The sequence below is a fragment of the Schistocerca nitens genome, chromosome 7 (assembly GCF_023898315.1).
Source record: "Schistocerca nitens isolate TAMUIC-IGC-003100 chromosome 7, iqSchNite1.1, whole genome shotgun sequence".
Classification (NCBI taxonomy): domain Eukaryota; kingdom Metazoa; phylum Arthropoda; class Insecta; order Orthoptera; family Acrididae; genus Schistocerca; species Schistocerca nitens.
In genome coordinates this window covers 374,281,886-374,302,081 of record NC_064620.1, presented here as the reverse complement: position 1 = coordinate 374,302,081, position 20,196 = coordinate 374,281,886, and the positions used below count along the sequence as shown (strand labels likewise).

The window sequence follows — 20,196 nt, the reverse complement described above, 5'->3', positions numbered from 1 at the left end:
GACTGGCTAGGGATAGGGAAGCTTTCCTATACTGGCGCACATGGGAAGAGCAACGATCCATGGGAAAGGATAAAAAAAATTAAAATGTACATAGGAAAAATCACAAAAAGGAAGAAATAGATGAAGTGTAGGGGAGAAGGTGAAATGTGAGGGAGTGGAGTGTATAGTGAAAGTCTAAAGCAAATTAAAATCAGCATGAAAACACAATGAGATCAAAGAAAAAAATGAATAAAAAGAGAATAATAGTGGAATGTAGATCTCTGTGTCAATAGGTGTGAAGAGAAGGGGCAGCAGATGTAACTGGATTATGTGAGACCAGTACCAAATTCTTGCGTCCCATCTCCCAGATTGAAACTCTTGCCGTCCAGGAACTATAGCAGCATGCACAATACCACCTCAAAAAACTCTCCAATCTGTTCTCCTACTCCGGTCTTGGGCAACCACTGTCCACCACCTCTACATGAGCCCCATCAAACCTTCCTCACATACCTTCATAGCTGCCAAACCCTGCCTTGCAGACCTACTACATTTGCTAAGACTTCTCCTTTGATGGAAAACCTACAGAAAGATCCATGGTACAGCAATGCCCAACCGCATGGCACTATCCTATGCCAACCTATTGAGGGGCATCTAGAGGAATCTCTCCTAAATACCCAGAATCCCTAACTCCTCAGCTCATTCAGATTCATTTTTGACATCTTCATGATGTGGACTAAGAGCCGGCCGCGGCGGTCTAGCGGTTCTAGGCGCTCAGTCCGGAACCGCGCGACTGCTACGGTCGCAGGTTCGAATCCTGCCTCGGGCATGGATGTGTGTAATGTCCTTAGGTTTAAGTAGTTCTAAGTTCTAGGGGACTGATGACCACAGATGTTAAGTCCCATAGTGCTCAGAGCCATTTGATGTGGACTAAGGATGAGAACACCCTATCCAGATTCCTGCAGTACCTTAACACCCCTCTCCCCAATTTGCTTTGTCAGGTCCTCCTGAACCCAACAAGCCACCTACCTCAGTGTTGAAATCCATCTCAAGGATGAGTACATCACTACCTCCATCCAAAACAAACCTATCTCCACTACATGGCTACATTAGTACCTCTATCCATAACAAACCTACCTCCACTTTGACAGCTGCCACTCATTCCATACCAAGAAACTTTTCCATACAGCCTAGCAAAACACCATTGTTGCATGTGTAGTGATGAGCAGTCCCCCTACGTTCTCTCTCTCCAGTCACCTACCACCTCTCACATACCCACTGTATGACTGTAAAGGAGCATTCCTCTTGTGACTCAGTGCCAACCAGGACTGGAGGAGCTCTATCACATTCTCCACCAGTATTTCTACTACCTCTTGTCATGCTCTGAAATTAAGAATATCCTTCCCTTCCCGCCCGCTTTCACAGTGGTATTCCACCATCCACCAAACCTATGCAATATCCTTGTACATCCCTATTCCATCCTTTGCCTCATGCCTCGTATGGATCTAGATGCAGAGCCTATCCCATACATCCTCTCACTACCATTTATTCCAGTCTTGCCACAGGTATCTCCTACGCTATCAGAGGCAAGTCTACCCGTGAAAGCAGCTACATGATCTTCAAACTAAGCTGTAACCACTATGCCTCTTTCTACATGGGCATGGTAACTAATGAGCTGTCTTTCTGCATGAATAGCCACTGCCAAACTGTGGCCATGAAACAGCTGGACCATCCAGTTGCTAAACATGCAACATCAGGATTCTTCCTACCAACACCAGCTTTTCTGAATTGCCTAGGTGTGAACTTGCCCTATATTATATCCTTCATTCTCGTAAGACCCCAGGCCTCAACCTTCACTAGCCTCTGTTCCCCACCCCCTCTCCCCTTCAATTCTCTCATATCACCACTACGCACGCCTTCTAACCCACCAACACTCATAATAGTCTTTTCTGCTTCTCTACTTCCCTCCCTGGTGCCCTCTCCCCTTCCCTGCAGAACAACCTCTTAACACTGCACTTAACAGCCCTATTCTTCCCCTACCACATCCCAGCATGCTTCCACAGGGAGTACAGCATCTTCTCTCACCTGCTGCCCCCCCCCTCCCTGCCCCAGAACCCCAACAGATTAATGCTCGTATCAGATGCAGTCGATGCTAGGCTCCAGTGCTCAGAGACAGTGGCCGTGCGTGTGCGCGCGTGTGTGCATGCGAGAGGGAGAGGAAGGAAGGAGAAGGGACTTTGTCTCCTTTCTCAGCATTCCTGGCTGCAACTCAATGCCTTTGTGTCATATTACATATATATTTCACACACATTTCTTCATTCAAATATTAGATCTGCAAGATGGACAGTGGTCTGACACAAAATGACATTTTTTTTTTATTTTTTATTTGAGCAATAAATACATTTATTTGTCTGTGTTATTGGCACATCTAGGTAGATACCAAAAGTGATACAATTGCTAGAACTGGCACTAGTACATAATCCTAAAACAGTTTTCTACACTGCTGCTTTTGTGCAAATTAATGTGATTTTTTAAATTGATATTTTCTTGGAGATAATGATCATTGTGGATCATTTCGTAGCCTTTCTTCTCCATCAAACACAACATTGTGATTAACAGATTATAGATATAAAAGTGACAATATTGACATTGATATGATAAAGTGTGTACCAATCACTTGTAGTTGAATTAACAAAATAAAAGTTTTATTTTACAGTTGGTGAATAACATGGCGGTATGTCTGCTCTACTTGGGCCGCTTACGTGATGCTCTGATGTTAATGGAGGGTGGTGTGAGAGCAAACCCAGCTCGTGGGCTGCATGAAAGTGTTTTACTCAATATATGCACCCTTTATGAGCTGCAGTCATCTCTTTGCAATCAACGTAAACTTGGCATGCTTGCACTGCTTGGCAGATATAAAGGAGATGGAGCTTATGTTGGCTCTCTTAAGTTACAAGTCTGAGAATGTTTCATGTAAAAAAATTGTAATTTGTATTGTGAGTTAGCCTGCTTGAATGGCTTTGTCCATCTCCTTTGATAGAATTTGTTACTTTAGAGTGAAGATGTGCCTAAAAATTGCAAATATTTTACAATAAATAGATATGTTTTTAAAATTCAGAGATGGTAAACATGTGTTAAAAAATTTTAGAGATGTTTCACCATTTCTTGTTGCGAACAAAACTTAATTAGCAGGTGGAACTTGTTCAGGAGATCTCTTCCACTGTGATACTCTAAAATGCATGTAACTAAATAATTGTTGTTTAAGATGAGTATCTTGTAAAAACTGTAAAAAGTGCATATACTTGTGTGTATATTGAATCTCCATGTACCAAGACATGTAAACTATGTTGTACCTTATAATATGTTAAGTAGAATTATTATACAAAAGTTTTAAAAATAAAGTTTTATGAGAATGGCTTGAGATGCAACTTCATCGTGGATTCGTAGTTGTTGCACCTTCATGTAAGCTTTTATCTTTCTTAATTGTTATCTGTTCTGCATCTGAAACTCTTATTTTTTCATGTGTGCGTAATTGTAAGCTCGGACAAAAAGTTAGTCACCCCATAGGGAAATCATTTCAAGAATCATTTAATGCCATGTATTTCCCCTTCTGGACTTGATAACTACCTGATGTGTAGTCCACAAGATTGTTCTGTTCTTCCAGGTTACACAACACTCTTAGGATCTAATTGTACTAATCCATCCAATTGCAGGGATGTTGATATCGGTATTTTACCCACTATTCCAACATGTCCCACAGATTTTCTATTGCTTTCAATTCAGTGATTTTGCAGGCCAAATGAGATGTAATAGGGTGGGGGAGCATTCAGAAAATCAGTCACATATTCCTCCAGCCCAATGACCTGTACTGTCCTCTTCTTTGTGTGCCTGTGTTAGCAGTGGCCTCATGTCAGGTGACCAGCTCCAAATGTATGCACATTCTTATCAAAATGTTCTCTTGCTGACAAGTTGGGGTAGACTTTCATTCACTGCCTGCAGCAATTGCTTTTGGATTTGGAAGCAATTTGATTCATAAACAGTGAAACACATCTCAGGTCCCTTTCAGTCAGGATCTTTTTGTGACCACAAATCTGACGTTATGTTTTATGGCCACATGTGCTACGCCAAGTCTTGTAGAGACACAGAACAATCTACTGACAAACACCAATAGATCCAGCAACTTGACACGCCTTACGACCATGGGCACAGCCAAATATGATTGCCCCATTTGCTACTTTCTCACTTCCTTTTACATATATTCATGTTTATCTACAATATAACTTGAAACCTTAATGTCTCACTGGATGGCTACTGCTTTATGCTCATATAGAGGCAGTGCACACACTGTTGAGCATGCGACTCAATCACTGCACTATCAGTAAAGGCTTAGTGACTCATAGGTGCTTGTACACTCTGGGGGGACTAATTTTTTGTCCAGTAAGCTTATATCCAATATATTTATACATAAATTAGGTGGCTCAGAGCATTATGTACGTATTGTTGTTGTTGTGGTCTTCAGTCCAGACTGGTTTGATGCAGTTCTCCTTGACTCTGTCTGCACAAGCCTTACCATCTCAAAGTAACTACTGCAATCTACATCCTTCTGAATCTGCGTAGTGTATTCATTTCTTGGTCTCCCTCTACTATTTTTACGCTCTGCTCTTCCTCCAATACTAAACTGGTGATCCCTTGATGTCGCAGATCCCTTCTTTTGGTCAAGTTGTGCCACAAATTTCCTGTCTCCCCAGTGCTATTCAGCACCTCCTCATTATGCATATGATCGACCTGTCTAATCTTCAGAATTCTTCTGTAGCCCTACAGTTAGAAAACTTTTATCCTCTTCTAGTCTAAACTGTTTATCGTACATGTTTCACTTACATACATGGCTACACTCCATACAAATACTTTCAAAAAAGGCTTCCTGACACTTAAATATATACTCCATGTTAACAAATTTTATATCCCATCTACCTCAACCATTATCAGTTATTTTGCTGCCCAAATATTAAAACTCATCTACTGCTCTAAGTGTCTCATTTCCTAATCTAACTCCCTGAGCACCACCTGATTTAATTCAACTACATTCCATTTTCATCATTTTGTTTTTGTTGATGTTCAACTTGTATCCTCCTTTCATGACACACAAAATTTTTAAAAAAATGAGATTGCTCTACTATCTAGTAGGGATAATCAGTTCCATTCATCCCAGAAATGCTTAACGGTGTACAAGGCATTCAGAGTTGCTGCCATCGTGAAGCAATTCTCGAACTAAAATCGAAATGGCTTCCTCAGTGAAACGAAGATGTCACATCCACACAAAGAGCTAACTCACATTTGAAAATGGCAGATACTACACAAGAGAACACTGATCTTAATTGGTAATTGGATGTACCATCAGATAGGTGGCATGTTTCAAAAGGAACAGATTTCAAACTCTGCAAAAGCTGCTATAGAAGTCCAATTATTGACTATTGTATATACATGCTATAATTAATTCATTGCATAACCAAATAACTCAGTATATGGGTTAGTATAACAACAAAAATAATTAATTTTTGACAATATAAATTGGATAGATAAAATCTCCTCACCAAACAGCGCCAGGAGAACACGCATGCATTTACACGTGTGTGTGCTCCCACAAAAACACACACACACACACACACACACACAAAAACAAGGTTTAACTTATGCAAGCTTTCGGTGCAGCAGAAGAGATGAAGGGGAAGGAAGAAGGATGTAGGAAAAGGACTGGAGAGGTTTAGGAAAAGGGATACAGTTCGGAAAAGCCACCCAGAAGCCTGGATCAGGGGAGACTGATTGTTGGGGAATGCATTGAATGAGATTTGTAAACCTGAGAGCATAAATGTGGAAGGCAGGGTAATATGCAAAACAGAGATTACTGCTAAAATAGCATGCACGAGTTAATAAGAGTGAAAAGGTAAGTGCATTGTATGTAACAGAGGTGGGAAGGGGGATGGTAAAAATAAAACATGTAGAAAACTAAAATGGAGTGAAGAAATGCCATGATGGAAGGAATTAATGTAAATTAAGGCCAGGTGGCTGGTGAGAATCAAGGACATGTTGTAGTGCTAGTTCTCACCTGCTGAGTTCTGAGAAACTGGCGTCTGGGGAAGAATCCAGATGGCGCATGTGGTGAAAAAGGCACTGAGGTCATGACTGTCATGTTGTAGAGCATGCTCTGCCTCTGTCCATTCATCCTAACTGGATGGTAGTCTTGCCAATGTAAAAGGCATGTGTTTACGTAACAACTGGTATATGATGTGTCATTTCACATGTTTGATAGTATATGCTTTGCCAGTTACAGAACTGGTGCATAGGGCAAGTCTTGCAGCGAGGACAGTCACAGAGGTAGGAGCCATAGGGTGAGAGATAGGTGTAGAAGGAGCATAGTGTCTGAAAAGGATATTGCAGAGATTGGGAGGGCAACGAAAAGCTATTGAAGGTGTCGTAGGAAAAATCTCAACCAGAATGGATCTTATTTCAAGGCATGATTTTAGGAAGTCATGGCCTTGTCGAAGTAGCTGATTAATACATTCAAGACTGGGATAACACTGAGTGACGTATGATATGCTCTGAAGTTGTTTTTTTGGAGGGAACAGCTGTACCAGGATTGGTTATGAAGGCCTGTGAAATCTGCTTTTGAACTTGGCTGGTGGGGTAATTATGTCCAGTCAAGGCTGTGATGATGGTGGTGTATTGCTGTAAACAGTCTACATCAAACAAATGCATGTGCCTCAAATGCCAAGGCTGTATGGGAGGGAACATTTGACATGGAAAGAATGGCAACTGTCAAAATGTAAGTACTGTTGTTTGTCAGTAGGTTTGATGTGGACATAAGTGTGTAGCTGGTCTTCGGTGAAAATGAGATCAACAGAAGCAAAATGGCATGAGATTCAGAATAGGACCATGCAAAACTTAATTGGGAGAAGGTATTTAGAGATTCCAGGAGTTCTAACAGGTCAACCTCACTATGAGTTGTGACATCAGTGCCTGTTTCACCACACATGCTATCTGGATTCTTCTTCCAGACACCAGTTTCTCAGAACTCCACAGGTGAGAATTAGCACTACAACATGTACTAGGTTCTTACCATCCTTCTGGCCTTAATTTACATGAGTTCCTTCCATCTTAGCATTTCTTTCACAGTAATTACTCCTTTCTTCACTCCACTTTAATTTTCTACATCTTTCATTTTCTGACTTGTCTATTTTTCACCATCCCCTTGCACCTCCGTTATGTACAATGCACTTAGCTTTTCAATCTTATTAACTTGTGCATGATGTTTTAGCAGTAATCTCTGTCTTGCATATTATCCTGTCTTCCAGTTTTAAGCTTTCAGGTTTACAATTCTCATCCTGTCTGGTAGGTCTCCCTTGACCTGGAGTTCTGGGTGAATTTTCCGAACTATTCCCCTTTTCTTGAACCTCTCAACCTCTCCAGTCCTTTTCCTTCAACCCTCTTCTGCCCCTTCAACTCTTCTACTGGAAAAAGTAGCCCCTGGCTCTGAAAGCTTCCAGAAGTTAAACATTTTGAGTGTGTGTGTGTGTGTGTGTGTGTTCTCCTGCTGCCATTTGGTGGGTAGATTTTTTTATCTATCCAATACCAGTATATGGATTAGCAATGTTTGGCCTATATGAATTCAGGTGAGAGAAATATTGGTGATGATGAGAAGTTAGAGGAGACCGTTTCAAGACAGGAAATAGTAGTTCAACTTTAGAAAAAGAAAGGATGCTAACAAGAATTGAATCTGCTCAATCAGTAATGGTTTATGAGGAAACTGAAGTGCCAAAACAATGAAACGTGTATAAAGGGTGCACATTTAAAAGTACCTGCCTTCCCTTTGAATGTGACTGAAATATTTCGACTTCTGAAATAGAGTAAACAGCTTCAGCAATGGACTTTTATGCAGCAATTAATTGTTAACATTCTTGTGTCAGCATTTCACTTTATTTTATCAGTGAAATTAGACATTTCTCTTTTTGACATGCAAAATTATTTTCTCGATAGAAGAAAGAATTGAAATTGGGAAAGCATATATCAGAATACGCTTGATTAAGGAAATTCATGACATTTTCAAGGTCATGTATCTGGATAGAGGACTACCAGCAAAGAGAGCAGTGCCAAGTCTATGGAAAAGCTGGTGCATCTATGCAAAATGTAAAATGACAAACAATTCCTTCAGTTCACACACCAGAAGCTTTTACTTTATACTGAAAAGTCTTAATTTGAAGCTATATCGTGAGACAGTTGTACAGCAGTTACAGGCAGATGACAGTCAGAAACATGTAGATTACTGCATGTGACTTTTGAATAACATTAAAAATGGTTTGTTAGACTCTTTCTATCACATCAAGAGTGATGAAGCATGGTTTCATCTTTCCAGTCGTGAATTCATAGAACCAAGGTAGTTGGCAATGGAGAACCCTAACATTGTGTGTCAGTAACCACACTGTGATGAAGAAATGGGTATTTGGTGCAATATAACAGGAATCTGTGTCATTGGACCAATATTTTTTGACACTACCCTAAACATGGTTGCATATATGGAAATTTTTTATATGCATTGTGCTCAGTTCTTTGAATATGAAACGCAATGCTGTTTCTTACATCAAGTTGGAGCAACATTCCACAAATCTAAGGTACACTGGATCTAACAACGTGATTTTTTTTCCTGTAGGGACATGTGAAGAGGAAGGTTTATGAAACAAATGCACATTTTATTTAGCTTATGGCATATAACACATCATATAGAAAAGACATAAAAATTATAAGACACAGAAATAAAGAGTAGTCACAGTGTGTAACATATAGTTGTAGATATAAAAGTGTTTAAAAATAGTGTATATAACAAATAAAAGTTCACAAACAAACATCCAGATTTGTGACATAGTCTATTGCACTTTCAGTCGCGGTCAGAAACTCATTGGGGTCTCCTGCAAAACGTCTCAGAGGGCAATCTTCCACGATGTGACGAATCGTCTGCTGGTCCGCACCGCAGTCACATCTCGGGGTGGTGATTTTACACCACCTGTGGAGGCTGTCTGCACATCTGCCGTTATTTGTCCGAATTCGATTCAGGGTCGTCCACGTTTTCCTTGGCAAATTGAATCCTGGTGGTTGGACATTGATGCATGGCATATTCTGCAGGTTTTGGGGCACAGATTCTCTCCACCGCATTTTCCAGAGGTTGCCATAATCCGGGTTGAGAGGATGCGTATTTTTTGCCTTTTTTAAAGAGGGGTGTCTTGAGCACAATCTGTTCATCTCCAGGGCAGGAACATCCTTGTGGATTGGCAGTTTCTCGTTGTTCAGCACTTTTCCGTACTCGCGTAAGAGAGCGTTCTCTCTGCGCAGGTCCGGTGGGGGAACGTTGCTCAGTATAGGTAGCCAGTGTAAAGGCGTTGGCTTTATTGTTCCTGATATCATCCTCATTTTGTAGTTTAGTTGAGCATCGATCAAGCCTGTGTGTTTACTGTTTAGCCATACCGGTGCGGCATATTCTGCTGTTGTGTAGACAAGTCCCAGAGCCGAAGATCTCAGTACAGCCGCGGAAGAGCCCCACGTGGTCCCACATAGCTTCTGTATGATATTATTTCGAGTTTTAAGTTTTGCGGCTGTATTACGTAGGTGTTCCTTGAGTGTTAGGGTTCTGTCAAAGGTGACGCCTAGATATCTGGGGTAATTATTATGGTTTAGCTGCCTGTTTTCGAAATGAACGTTGAGCTTTCTTTTTGCTTGGGCATTGTCGAGGTGAAAGCATGTCACCTCCGTTTTTGTCGCGTTTGGCCGTAATCTCCACCTTCGGAAGTAATCTCCCAGCTTTGTTAGATCCGCAGTTAATGTGTTTTCCGTTGCCTCCATTGATCTGCCTCTTGCAGCTATTGCCCAGTCGTCGGCATATCCGAATTTTTGAGAAGTGGTTTCAGGTAAGTCAGATATGTAGAGGTTAAACATCAATGGCGCCAGAACGGAGCCTTGTGGTAAACCATTGTTGAGCTTCATTTGGTCACTTTTTAAGTCGCCCATTATGACTCTGAAACTTCTATCTGTGAGCATGTTATCAATGAGGTTGGCCAGCTTATTACATGGTATGACCTGCAGCAACTTAAATATCAGGCCTTGTCGCCAAACGGTATCATAAGCGGCTGATAGGTCAATAAAGGCTACTGATGTTTTGAGTTTTTTCTGAAATCTCGCCTCTATATGAGTTGCTAGGGAGAGGATCTGGTCGGTGCAACTGCGGTTGGGTCGAAAACCTGCCTGTTCAATCGGTACCACTTCAAGAATTTTTCCGCTTATTCTATTGTAGATGATACGTTCCAACAGCTTATAGACACAGTTCAGCAGAGCGATAGGGCGGTAGTTTTGGGGCATGTCATTAGGTTTGCCTGGCTTTAGTATCGCTATAATCTTTGCTCGTTTAAGCTGGTGTGGGATATTACCCAATTCTAAAATATCTGTTAAGAAGTTTACGAGTATATTTTCCACAGTGAAGTAGGAATTCCGGGTGGATGCCATCGAAGCTGGGACCCTTGCCACTTTTGATTTTTGACAAGGCTGCTGCAACTTCTTCCGCTGTGATAGGCTGGGAAAATTCGGAGGTAGGCGATGCCCTTTGTTTTAAGGATCTTAGTTCACGTTTGACGGTCGTGGTGTGTGTTCTGTCCCTTGGTGCTCTTGAGGTTCTAACTATGTGTACGGCCACATTGTTAGGGGTTATCGGGTGGGTGTCTTTTATTTTACATTTACTGCCTCCCAGGTTACGGAGTAGGGTCCATGCTTGCCTACTAGATTTAGTGAAATCTAGATTCTCCACGGTGTCCATCCATTTTTCCCGTCAAGCTGCGTCTAAGCTGTGCAACAGTTCGTCCGCGATTTCGTGGTTGTTGGTTTCGGTAAATTCCTGGTACAGGTCTTCGCATCTCTCATTCCAGCCAGGGATGTACTCTTTCCGGTAGCCTCTGGGTACATTCCTCTTAGCCGTGGCGATGACTGCTCCCACAAATCTGTCATAGTTGTCCCTAGTCAGGGGTATCCAACCTAGACACTTGTCAACGTTTTCTGCAAAGGTGGCCCAGTCTGCCTTCTGGAAATTCCATCGTGGGCGAGGAAAGGATTTTATGATTGGGATGTTAATTCCGACTTTTAAGATAACAGGGCGATGCTGGCTATGTGGGAAATCAGACAGGACTTCACGAGTTGCGGCTAGTGGTTGGTTGTTTTTGTTTTTAGTGACAAAACATAAATCAGGGTTATAATCTCGTCTCCATGCTGCTGATCGAAATGTTCCGCGGTCCTTGGCGTCGAAAATCAGGTTGGTGTTAGTCTCCTCACTCCAGCTCATCAGGGATTCACCATTCTGGTCATTTCGTGCGTACTTCCAGTTCTCATGGTGACTATTAAAGTCTCCTACGTAGATAGCAGGATGGGGATATTCTTGGAGTACTTCTGGAGGCCATGGACAGCCGGGAGGCTTATAGATGTTAACTATAGTGGTCTCGCCAATTTTGACAGCAACTTCATGTATGTTGTTGTCTGTAGATATCTTACACAGGGAAGCATTTTCTATCTTATTTCGTATGTAGGTTGCCACGCCGTAATTGCGGTGATAGGTGGCTCCCAGTATGCACAAACAATACAGGAACTGAAAGACATCATCATCCTTGAAGTTGCTGCCACCAATATCCGGACTTTACATTGGGTGTATCCAAATATGCTCAGTTGTGCACAACTGTGTATTGATGTTGCAGGGGATATCTTTCAGCATCTTCTATAAATGTATTTTTCACTGAATTTGTCATTCTACATAAATGGTAAGTATATTTCAGCTCTTTGTTTCTGTAATTTCACTGCATTTCCTTCATACTTACATGGAATACTTTTATCTGTGCAACCTTGTGAAAAAGCTGGTAAGCTTGTTCCAGAAAGGTCATGTTCAAAAAGGCTCTGTGGTCGTCTTAAAACTGTCGTAAGGATACATCACAAGAAAACTGCAATGTATATGCAAAATATATTGTGCATTGAAAAATATGTCCATAATGAGTCAACAGGAAGAGGTCACATTAAAGGAAATCCAACTCCTCAAACTATGGAAACAACATACATACTTATTGCAAGATGTAGAGTGCCAATTATGTTGTGTGTTAAAACTTTCTTTGAGGCATACTGTGCACTACTAACAGAATTATAAATGTTGCACTGAATTGGAAAGTGATAAGTGTTAACCATGTTAACAAACAAGATAAATGTGAGCTCATAACAAGACAAGGACAACAGATATCCAGGAAAAAATAAGGTGCTATTACTCATCACGTATTCATGTTTGACTTACAGAACACTTTACTTATACATTGATTAAAATAACTTTGTGATTAATGTTTCAGCAAGTCCAGTGGTATGAGCCAGCCACCAGCCAGTCCCAGTTCTTCCACAGCATCCTAGTCCATCCCTCTGCCACCCTCAATCCCAACCCCATGCCGCAAGGATCATATCCCTGTGGAAGACCTAGGTGAGAAACCGCCCCAATACACTCACTCAGCACTTCCTATTCTGATCCTATCACAAGTTTATCCTACCCCACCAGGGGTTGGATCACCTGCGAAAGCAGCCATGTCATTTACCATCTCTGCTGCAATCATTGCACAGCTTTTAATTCTGGTATGACTATCAATTGGCAGTCTACCAGGATGAAGGTCCAATGCCAAACTGTGACCAATAGCAAAGTAGACCACCCTGTGCCACAACATGCAGCTGCACAGAACATGGTTGATTTCAGTGACTGCTTCACTGTCTCAGCCATCTGGATCCTCTCCTCCACCCCCAGCTTTTCTGGAATGCGCAGATGGGAGTTACCCATACAACATATTCGCCACTCCTATAATTATCCCAGCCTCAACACATGGTAACATACTATGCCCACACCCTCCACCCAACAGTAAAGTTTCCACCCCCTCTGTCCTATCATCTCATTCTTGTCTCCCACACTCTTTGTTTGCAACCATTTGACACTGCACCTGCCCATCTCCTTTCCTTTTTTGCTCCTTTTTGCCCCACTTCCCTGCCTCACACCTCCTGATGCTGTACCTTTTGGCATTCTAATCCCTGCACACTCCGACAGACAGCACTCATCTCTCACCCCACTCGTACACTACTTCCCCTTCCCCGCCCCCTCCAGATTGCTGCGTGCATCCCACGTGATAGTTGTATTTTGGCCTGAGCTGCTGAATCTAGTGGTTATGTGTATGTGAGGTGTGCTTGCCTGTGTGTGTGATTGGAGAGTGTCTCTCTTTTGCTGATGAAGTCTGTGGCTGAAAGTTTTGTTTAACTGTCTTTTAATTGTGCCCCTCTGCAACCGAACAAGTCGTCTTTAAAAAAGACAAAAAGGATCATTATGAGTAAATATTCTATCCTGGTGGGTAGCTATCTGTGACAGAATTAGCAAAATAAACTGTTAGTGATTAACAAAATGACTGCAGTGAGCTTTATTTCATCCTCAGCTCTGGAAGCAGATATCTCAAATCAAAAGACATCTCTAAATGGAGAAAACATAAACTGGCTTGAAATTGGCTGCTGCTCGAAAGAATTAAATAAAGAGCTTACTTATTTAATAAAATTTCCAAAAAGATTCTCCTTTAAAAGACATAAATTTTTGAAAGTCAGGTAGAGGAAAACAATCACCACCCCTCAGCAATGATACATACCATTGTTTTACCCAGAAGGCAAAGCTATTACAAAATAAGGGGAAGAAGAACGTTTGGATCTCTTGCAATACATACTTTCAGTGAGGCATGTTTGTATAGGAACCTAAAGGCTGAAAATTACACTTATACTGGGCTATATGGTGACAATGCATCTGAATAAATGGTTTTTGTTTTTGTTTATTTGTGTGATGTGGTTAGCCACCTATAAAAAAAATGTGAGTCAAGAAGTTTCACAATGCACAACTTTCCAAACCTTTTGAAATTATTAAAAATAGTTTCAGTAGTTCCATTGTTCTTTTAAATTGTTGAACTGTTTTAATGCCTTTATATCCACAAGAAATGAAGGATATGTTCATTAACTTAGGTTGATATTTCAGTAAGACTGAAACTTGCCCACCCGGCTAGCCATGCGGTTTAATGCAGAGCTTCCCACGTGGGAAGGTGTGCCGGTCCCCAGCGTGAATCCACCTGGCGGATTAGTGTTGAGATCGTGCATGCCAGCTAGCCTGTGGATGTTTTTTGAAATGGCTTTCTGTCTGCCTCGGCGAATGTGGACTGGTCCCCTTATTCCGCCTCAGTTACACTATGTCAGCAATTGTTGCGCAAACACTGTCTCCACGTATGTGTACACCATAATTACTCTACCGCGGTGTGTGTGTGTGTGGGGGGGGGGGGGGGGGGGGAAGGGCAAACTCTGCACAATACACAATAGTCCTGGGTTCAGTGTGGGGCAGCAGTGGGGTGAGTGGACTGCTGTAGCCTGTTGTGGGGTTGTGTACCACTGAGGGCTTCTGCAGGGACAAAGCCTCTCCATCATTTCTAGGTCCCCAGTTCAATACATACACACATACACATAAAAGACTGAAACTTTAGAGCTAAATATCTTGTTTACATACAGATGTGGGTTAGCCATCACTACTCTGAGCCTCCCATTATTTTTATTATTTATTATATTTTACATAAGTGGACTTTTGTTAAATATATGGAGTCAGTCAGATCCTTGTTATATATCTCTAATGGAATGTAATGTGTGCTTTTTAAATAAGACTTGTTTTTAATTAATTGTGACGGGTTTGAAATCAACTGCAGACAAAGTAAGCAGAGGAAAAACAGTAGGGGAAGATAAATTTGAAGAGAGGAATGAAAAAGAAAGAAACTATACAAATTTTGCACAGATTACTATTTAATCGCTGAAAACATTTGTTTTAAGAACCATGATAGAAGTTTTCATCTATGGAAGAGACCTGCAGATCACAGAAGGTTTCAGATAGCTAATACAGGGAGATTTGGAAAACAGATTTTCAACTGCGAAACATTTCTAGGAGCAGATGAGGCCTCTGATGATGATTTATTAGCTATGAACTGTAAATTGAAACTGAAGAAATACCAGAAAGGTACAAAATCAAATAGATGAGTCCTAGGTAAATTGAAAGAACTGTATGTTGTTGATTTTCAAAGGGAGCATTATGCAACAATTTATCAAAACAGAAGAAACGAATTCCACTGCAGATGAACAGGTAGTTTTGAGAGATGAAAGAGAGAAGGAAGCAGAGGACCAAATAGGCACAAAGACAAGGCCTAGAAAAAATCCTTGGATAACATAAGATATTGAATTTTATTGAAGAGAAGAAATATAAAAATGAAGCAAGTAAAAGGAATACAGACATCTAAAAAAATAAATTGACAGAAAGTGCAAAATATCTGAGGAGAAATGGCAAGTTGTAGAAGCGTGCATGAATAGGGGAAATATAAATGCTATCTACACAAAAATTGGAAAGACCTTTAGAGAAAAGAGAAGCACCTGCATGAATATCAAGAGCTTAGACAGCAAGCCAGTACTGGGCAAAGAAGGGAAAGCTGACAGGTGGAAGGAATATGTAGAACGGTTCTACAAGGGAAACAAACTTGAGGACAATATTACATAAAGAGAAGAGGGGCAAGGTGAAGAGGAATTGGCAGATATGATAATGTGAGATCAATCTGACAGCACACTAAGAGACCAAAACTGAACCAAGGCTACTGGACTAGATGACATTTCCTCAGACTTATTGAGGTTCTTGGTAGAATCAGTCATGAAGAGAAGCAAGATTCCACCTCAGATTTCAAGAAGCATGTCATAATTACAATTCCAAAGAATCCATGTGCTGATGTGTGTGAATATTACTGAACCATCAGCTTAATGAGTCATGGTTGCATAATACTGATACAAATTATTTACAGATGAACGTAAAAACTTGTAGAAGCCAATCTCATGGAAGATCAGCTTGGGTTCTGGCGAAATGTAGGAACAAGTGAGTCAATAACTGCCAAATGACTTATCTCAGAAGATAGACCAAATAAAGGGCAAACCAACATTTATAGTATTTGTAGGTTTAGAGAAAGATTTTTACATTGTTGATTATAATACAGTCTTTGAAATTCTAAAGATTTTTTTAAACATCAGTCTTCTGACTGGTTTGAAGATGCCCACGAGTTCCTGTCCTGTGTCAACCATTTCATCTTAGAGTAGCAATTGCACCCTATGTCCTCAATTATTTGCTGGATGTATTCTAATCTCCATCTTCCTCTACAGTTTTTACCCTCTACAATTCCCTCCAGCATCCCTGATGTTATCGCCTGATGCCTTAACTTATGTCCTACCATCGTGTCCCTTCTTCTTGTCAGTGTTTTCCATATATTCCTTTCTTTGCCGATTCTGCAGAGAACCTTCACATTCCTTACCTTATCAGTTCACCTAATTTTAAAAATTCTTCTGTAGCACGACATCTCAGATGCTTCAATTCTGTTCTGTTCTGTTTTCCCCACAGTCCGTGTCTCACCACCATACAATGCTGTGCTCCAGATGTACATTCTCAGAAATTTTTTTCTCAGGTTAAGACTTATGTTTGATGCTAGCAGACCTCTCTTGGCCAGGAATGCCTTTTTCATCAGTGCTAGTCTGCTTTTGATGCCCTCCTTGCTCTGTCCCTCATAGGTTATTTTGCTGCCTAGGTAGCAGTATTCTTTAACTTCCTCTATTTTGTTATCCACAATTGTAAAGTAAAATTTCTTGCTATTCTCCTTTCTGCTACTTCTCATTACTTTGGTCTTTCTATGATTTACTCTCAATCCATATTCTGTAGACTGTTTATTCCCTTCAACACAACTTGCCATTCTTCATCAATGTCATAGAGGATAGCAATGTCATCAGTGAATATTTTGACATCTTTCACCTTGAATTTTAATCCCACTCCTGAACCTTTCTTTTATTTCCCTCATTGCTTCTTTGAAGTATAGATTGAACAGTAGGGGCAGAAGACTTCATCCTTGTTTTACATCCTTCTTAATCTGAGCACTTCATTCTTGGTATTCCAATCTTATTGTTCCCTTTCGGTTCTTGTACATATTGTATATTGCCCACCTTTCCCTATAGTTTACCCCTATTTTTCCAGAATTTCAAACATCTTGCACCATTTTACATTGTTGAAGGCTTTTTCCAGATTGACAAATCCTATGAACTTGTCTCGATTTTTCTTCACTCTTGCTTCCGTTAACAACCCCAATGTCAGAACTAGACTAGATTAGATTAGATTAATACTAGTTCCATGGATCATGAATACGATATTTCGTAATGATGTGAAACGAGTCAAATTTTCCAATACATGACATAATTAAGTTAATTTAACAACGTACTTAAGTTGTTATAACAACTTTTTTTTATTTTTTTAATAATTTTTTTGTTTGTTTTTTTTTTTTTCTTAATTTATATCTAAAAATTCCTCTATGGAGTAGAAGGAGTTGTCATTCAGAAATTCTTTTAATTTCTTCTTAAATACTTGTTGGTTATCTGCCAGACTTTTGATACTATTTGGTAAGTGACCAAAGACTTTAGTGGCAGTACAATTCACCCCTTTCTGTGCCAAAGTTAGATTTAATCTTGAATAGTGAAGATCATCCTTTCTCCTTGTATTGTAGTTATGCACGTTGCTATTACTTTTGAATTGAGTTTGGTTGTTAATAACAAATTTCATAAGAGAGTATATATACTGAGAAGCTACTGTGAATATCCCTAGATCCTCAAATAAATGTCTGCAGGATGATCTTGGGTGGACTCCCGCTATTATTCTGACTACACACTTTTGTGCAATAAATACTTTATTCCTCAGTGATGAACTACCCCAAAATATGATGCCATATGAAAGCAATGAGTGAAAATAGGCGTAGTAAGCTAATTTACTAAGATGTTTATCACCAAAATTTGCAATGACCCTTATTGCATAAGTAGCTGAGCTCAAACGTTTCAGCAGATCATCAATGTGTTTCTTCCAATTTAATCTCTCATCAATGGACACACCTAAAAATTTGGAATATTCTGCCTTAGCTATATGCTTCTGATTAAGGTCTATATTTATTAATGGCGTCATACCATTCACTGTACGGAACTGTGTGTACTGTGTCTTATCAAAATTCAGTGAGAGTTCGTTTACAAGGAACCACTTAGTAATTTTCTGAAAGACAGTATTGACAATTTCATCAGTTAATTCTTGTTTGTCAGGTGTGATGACTATACTTGTATCATCAGCAAAGAGAACTAACTTTGCCTCTTCATGAATATAGAATGGCAAGTCATTAATATGTATTAAGAACAACAAAGGACCCAAGACTGACCCTTGTGGAACCCCATTCTTGATAGTTCCCCAGTTTGAGGAATGTGCTGTTCTTTGCATATTATGAGAACTGCTTATTTCAACTTTCTGCACTCGTCCAGTTAGGTACGAATTGAACCATTTGTGCACTGTCCCACTCATGCCACAATATTTGAGCTTGTCTAGCAGAATTTCATGATTTACACAATCAAAAGCCTTTGAGAGATCACAAAAAATCCCAATGGGTGGTGTTCGGTTATTCAGATCATTCAAAATTTGATTGGTGAAAGCATATATGGCATTTTCTGTTGAAAAACCTTTCTGGAAACCAAACTGACATTTTGTTAGTACTTCATTTTTACAGATATGTGAAGCTACTCTGCCGGCCGAAGTGGCCGTGCGGTTAAAGGCGCTGCAGTCTGGAACCGCAAGACCGCTACGGTTGCAGGTTCGAATCCTGCCGCGGGCATGGATGTTTATGATGTTCTTAGGTTAGTTAGGTTTAACTAGTTCTAAGTTCTAGGGGACTAATGACCTCAGCAGTTGAGTCCCATAGTGCTCAGAGCCATTTGAACCATTTTGAAGCTACTCTCGAATACATTACTTTCTCAAAAATTTTGGATAAAGCTGTTAGAAGGGAGATTGGACGGTAATTATTGACATCAGATCTATCCCCCTTTTTATGCAAAGGTATAACAATAGCATATTTCAGTCTATCAGGGAAAATGCCCTGTTCCAGAGAGCTATTACACAGGTGGCTGAGAATCTTACTTATCTGTTGAGAACAAGCTTTTAGTATTTTGCTGGAAATGCCATCAATTCCATGTGAGTTTTTGCTTTTGAGCAAGTTTATTATTTTCCTAATTTCAGAGGGAGAAGTGGGTGAGATTTCAATTGTATCTAATTGCATAGGTATGGCCTCTTCCATTGACAGCCTAGCATCTTCTAATGAACACCTGAATCCTACTATATCCACAACATTTAGAAAACGATTATTAAAAATATTTTCAACTTCTGACTTTTTGTTCATAAAGTTTTCATTCAATTTGATGGTAATACTGTCTTCCTGTGCTCTTGGTTGACCTGTTTCTCTTTTAATAATATTCCAAATTGTTTTAATTTTATTATCAGAGATGCTGATTTCAGACATGATACACATACTTCTGGATTTTTTAATAACTTTTCTTAATATAACACAATAGTTTTTATAATGTTTGATAGTTTCTGGGTCACTACTCTTTCTTGCTGTCAGATACATTTCCCTTTTCCAGTTACAAGATATTTTTATACCCTTAGTAAGCCATGGTTTGTTACAAGGTTTCTTACGAGTATATTTAACTATTTTCTTGGGGAAGCAGTTTTCAAATACATTTACAAAAATGTCATGAAATAAATTATATTTTAAATTGGCATCAGGTTCACGGTACACCTCATCCCAGTCTAACTGCTGTAGGCTTTCCCTGAAATTTGCAATTGTTAAATCGTTGACTGAACGTACTACTTTGGAGGACTGTTTAGTATTGCTGAATGGAGCTATGTCATATATTGTAACTAGCTGTGCACCATGATCAGAAAGACCATTCTCAACAGGCTGAGCATTTATCTGGTTAAACTTATCTTGGTCTATAAAGAAGTTATCTATCAGTGAGCTGCTATCCTTTACCACCCGAGTAGGAAAATCAATAATGGGTGTCAAATTGAAAGAACCGAGTAATACTTCAAGGTCATTTTTCCTATTACCCTCTTTCAGAGAATCTACATTGAAGTCCCCACAAATAATAATTTGCTTCCCCCTGTCTGACAGATAGCACAACAAGGAGTCCAAATTTTTCAGAAATAGATGAAAATTTCCTGATGGGGACCTATATACA

General features: G+C 40.0%; 1 protein-coding gene across 2 annotated transcripts in view; it reads left to right on the top strand.

The window, feature by feature from the left end:
• Positions 1-3,370, top strand: part of LOC126195405 (trafficking protein particle complex subunit 12) — a 122,275-nt gene extending 118,905 nt beyond the window's left edge. For both annotated transcript variants that reach the window (XM_049933997.1, XM_049933998.1), the window contains exon 9: positions 2,693-3,370. In XM_049933997.1, the coding sequence (XP_049789954.1) occupies positions 2,693-2,938 (246 nt within the window). In that variant the 3' untranslated portion in view covers positions 2,939-3,370. The remainder of the gene's footprint in view (positions 1-2,692) is intronic.
• The last annotated feature ends 16,826 nt before the right edge of the window (positions 3,371-20,196 follow it).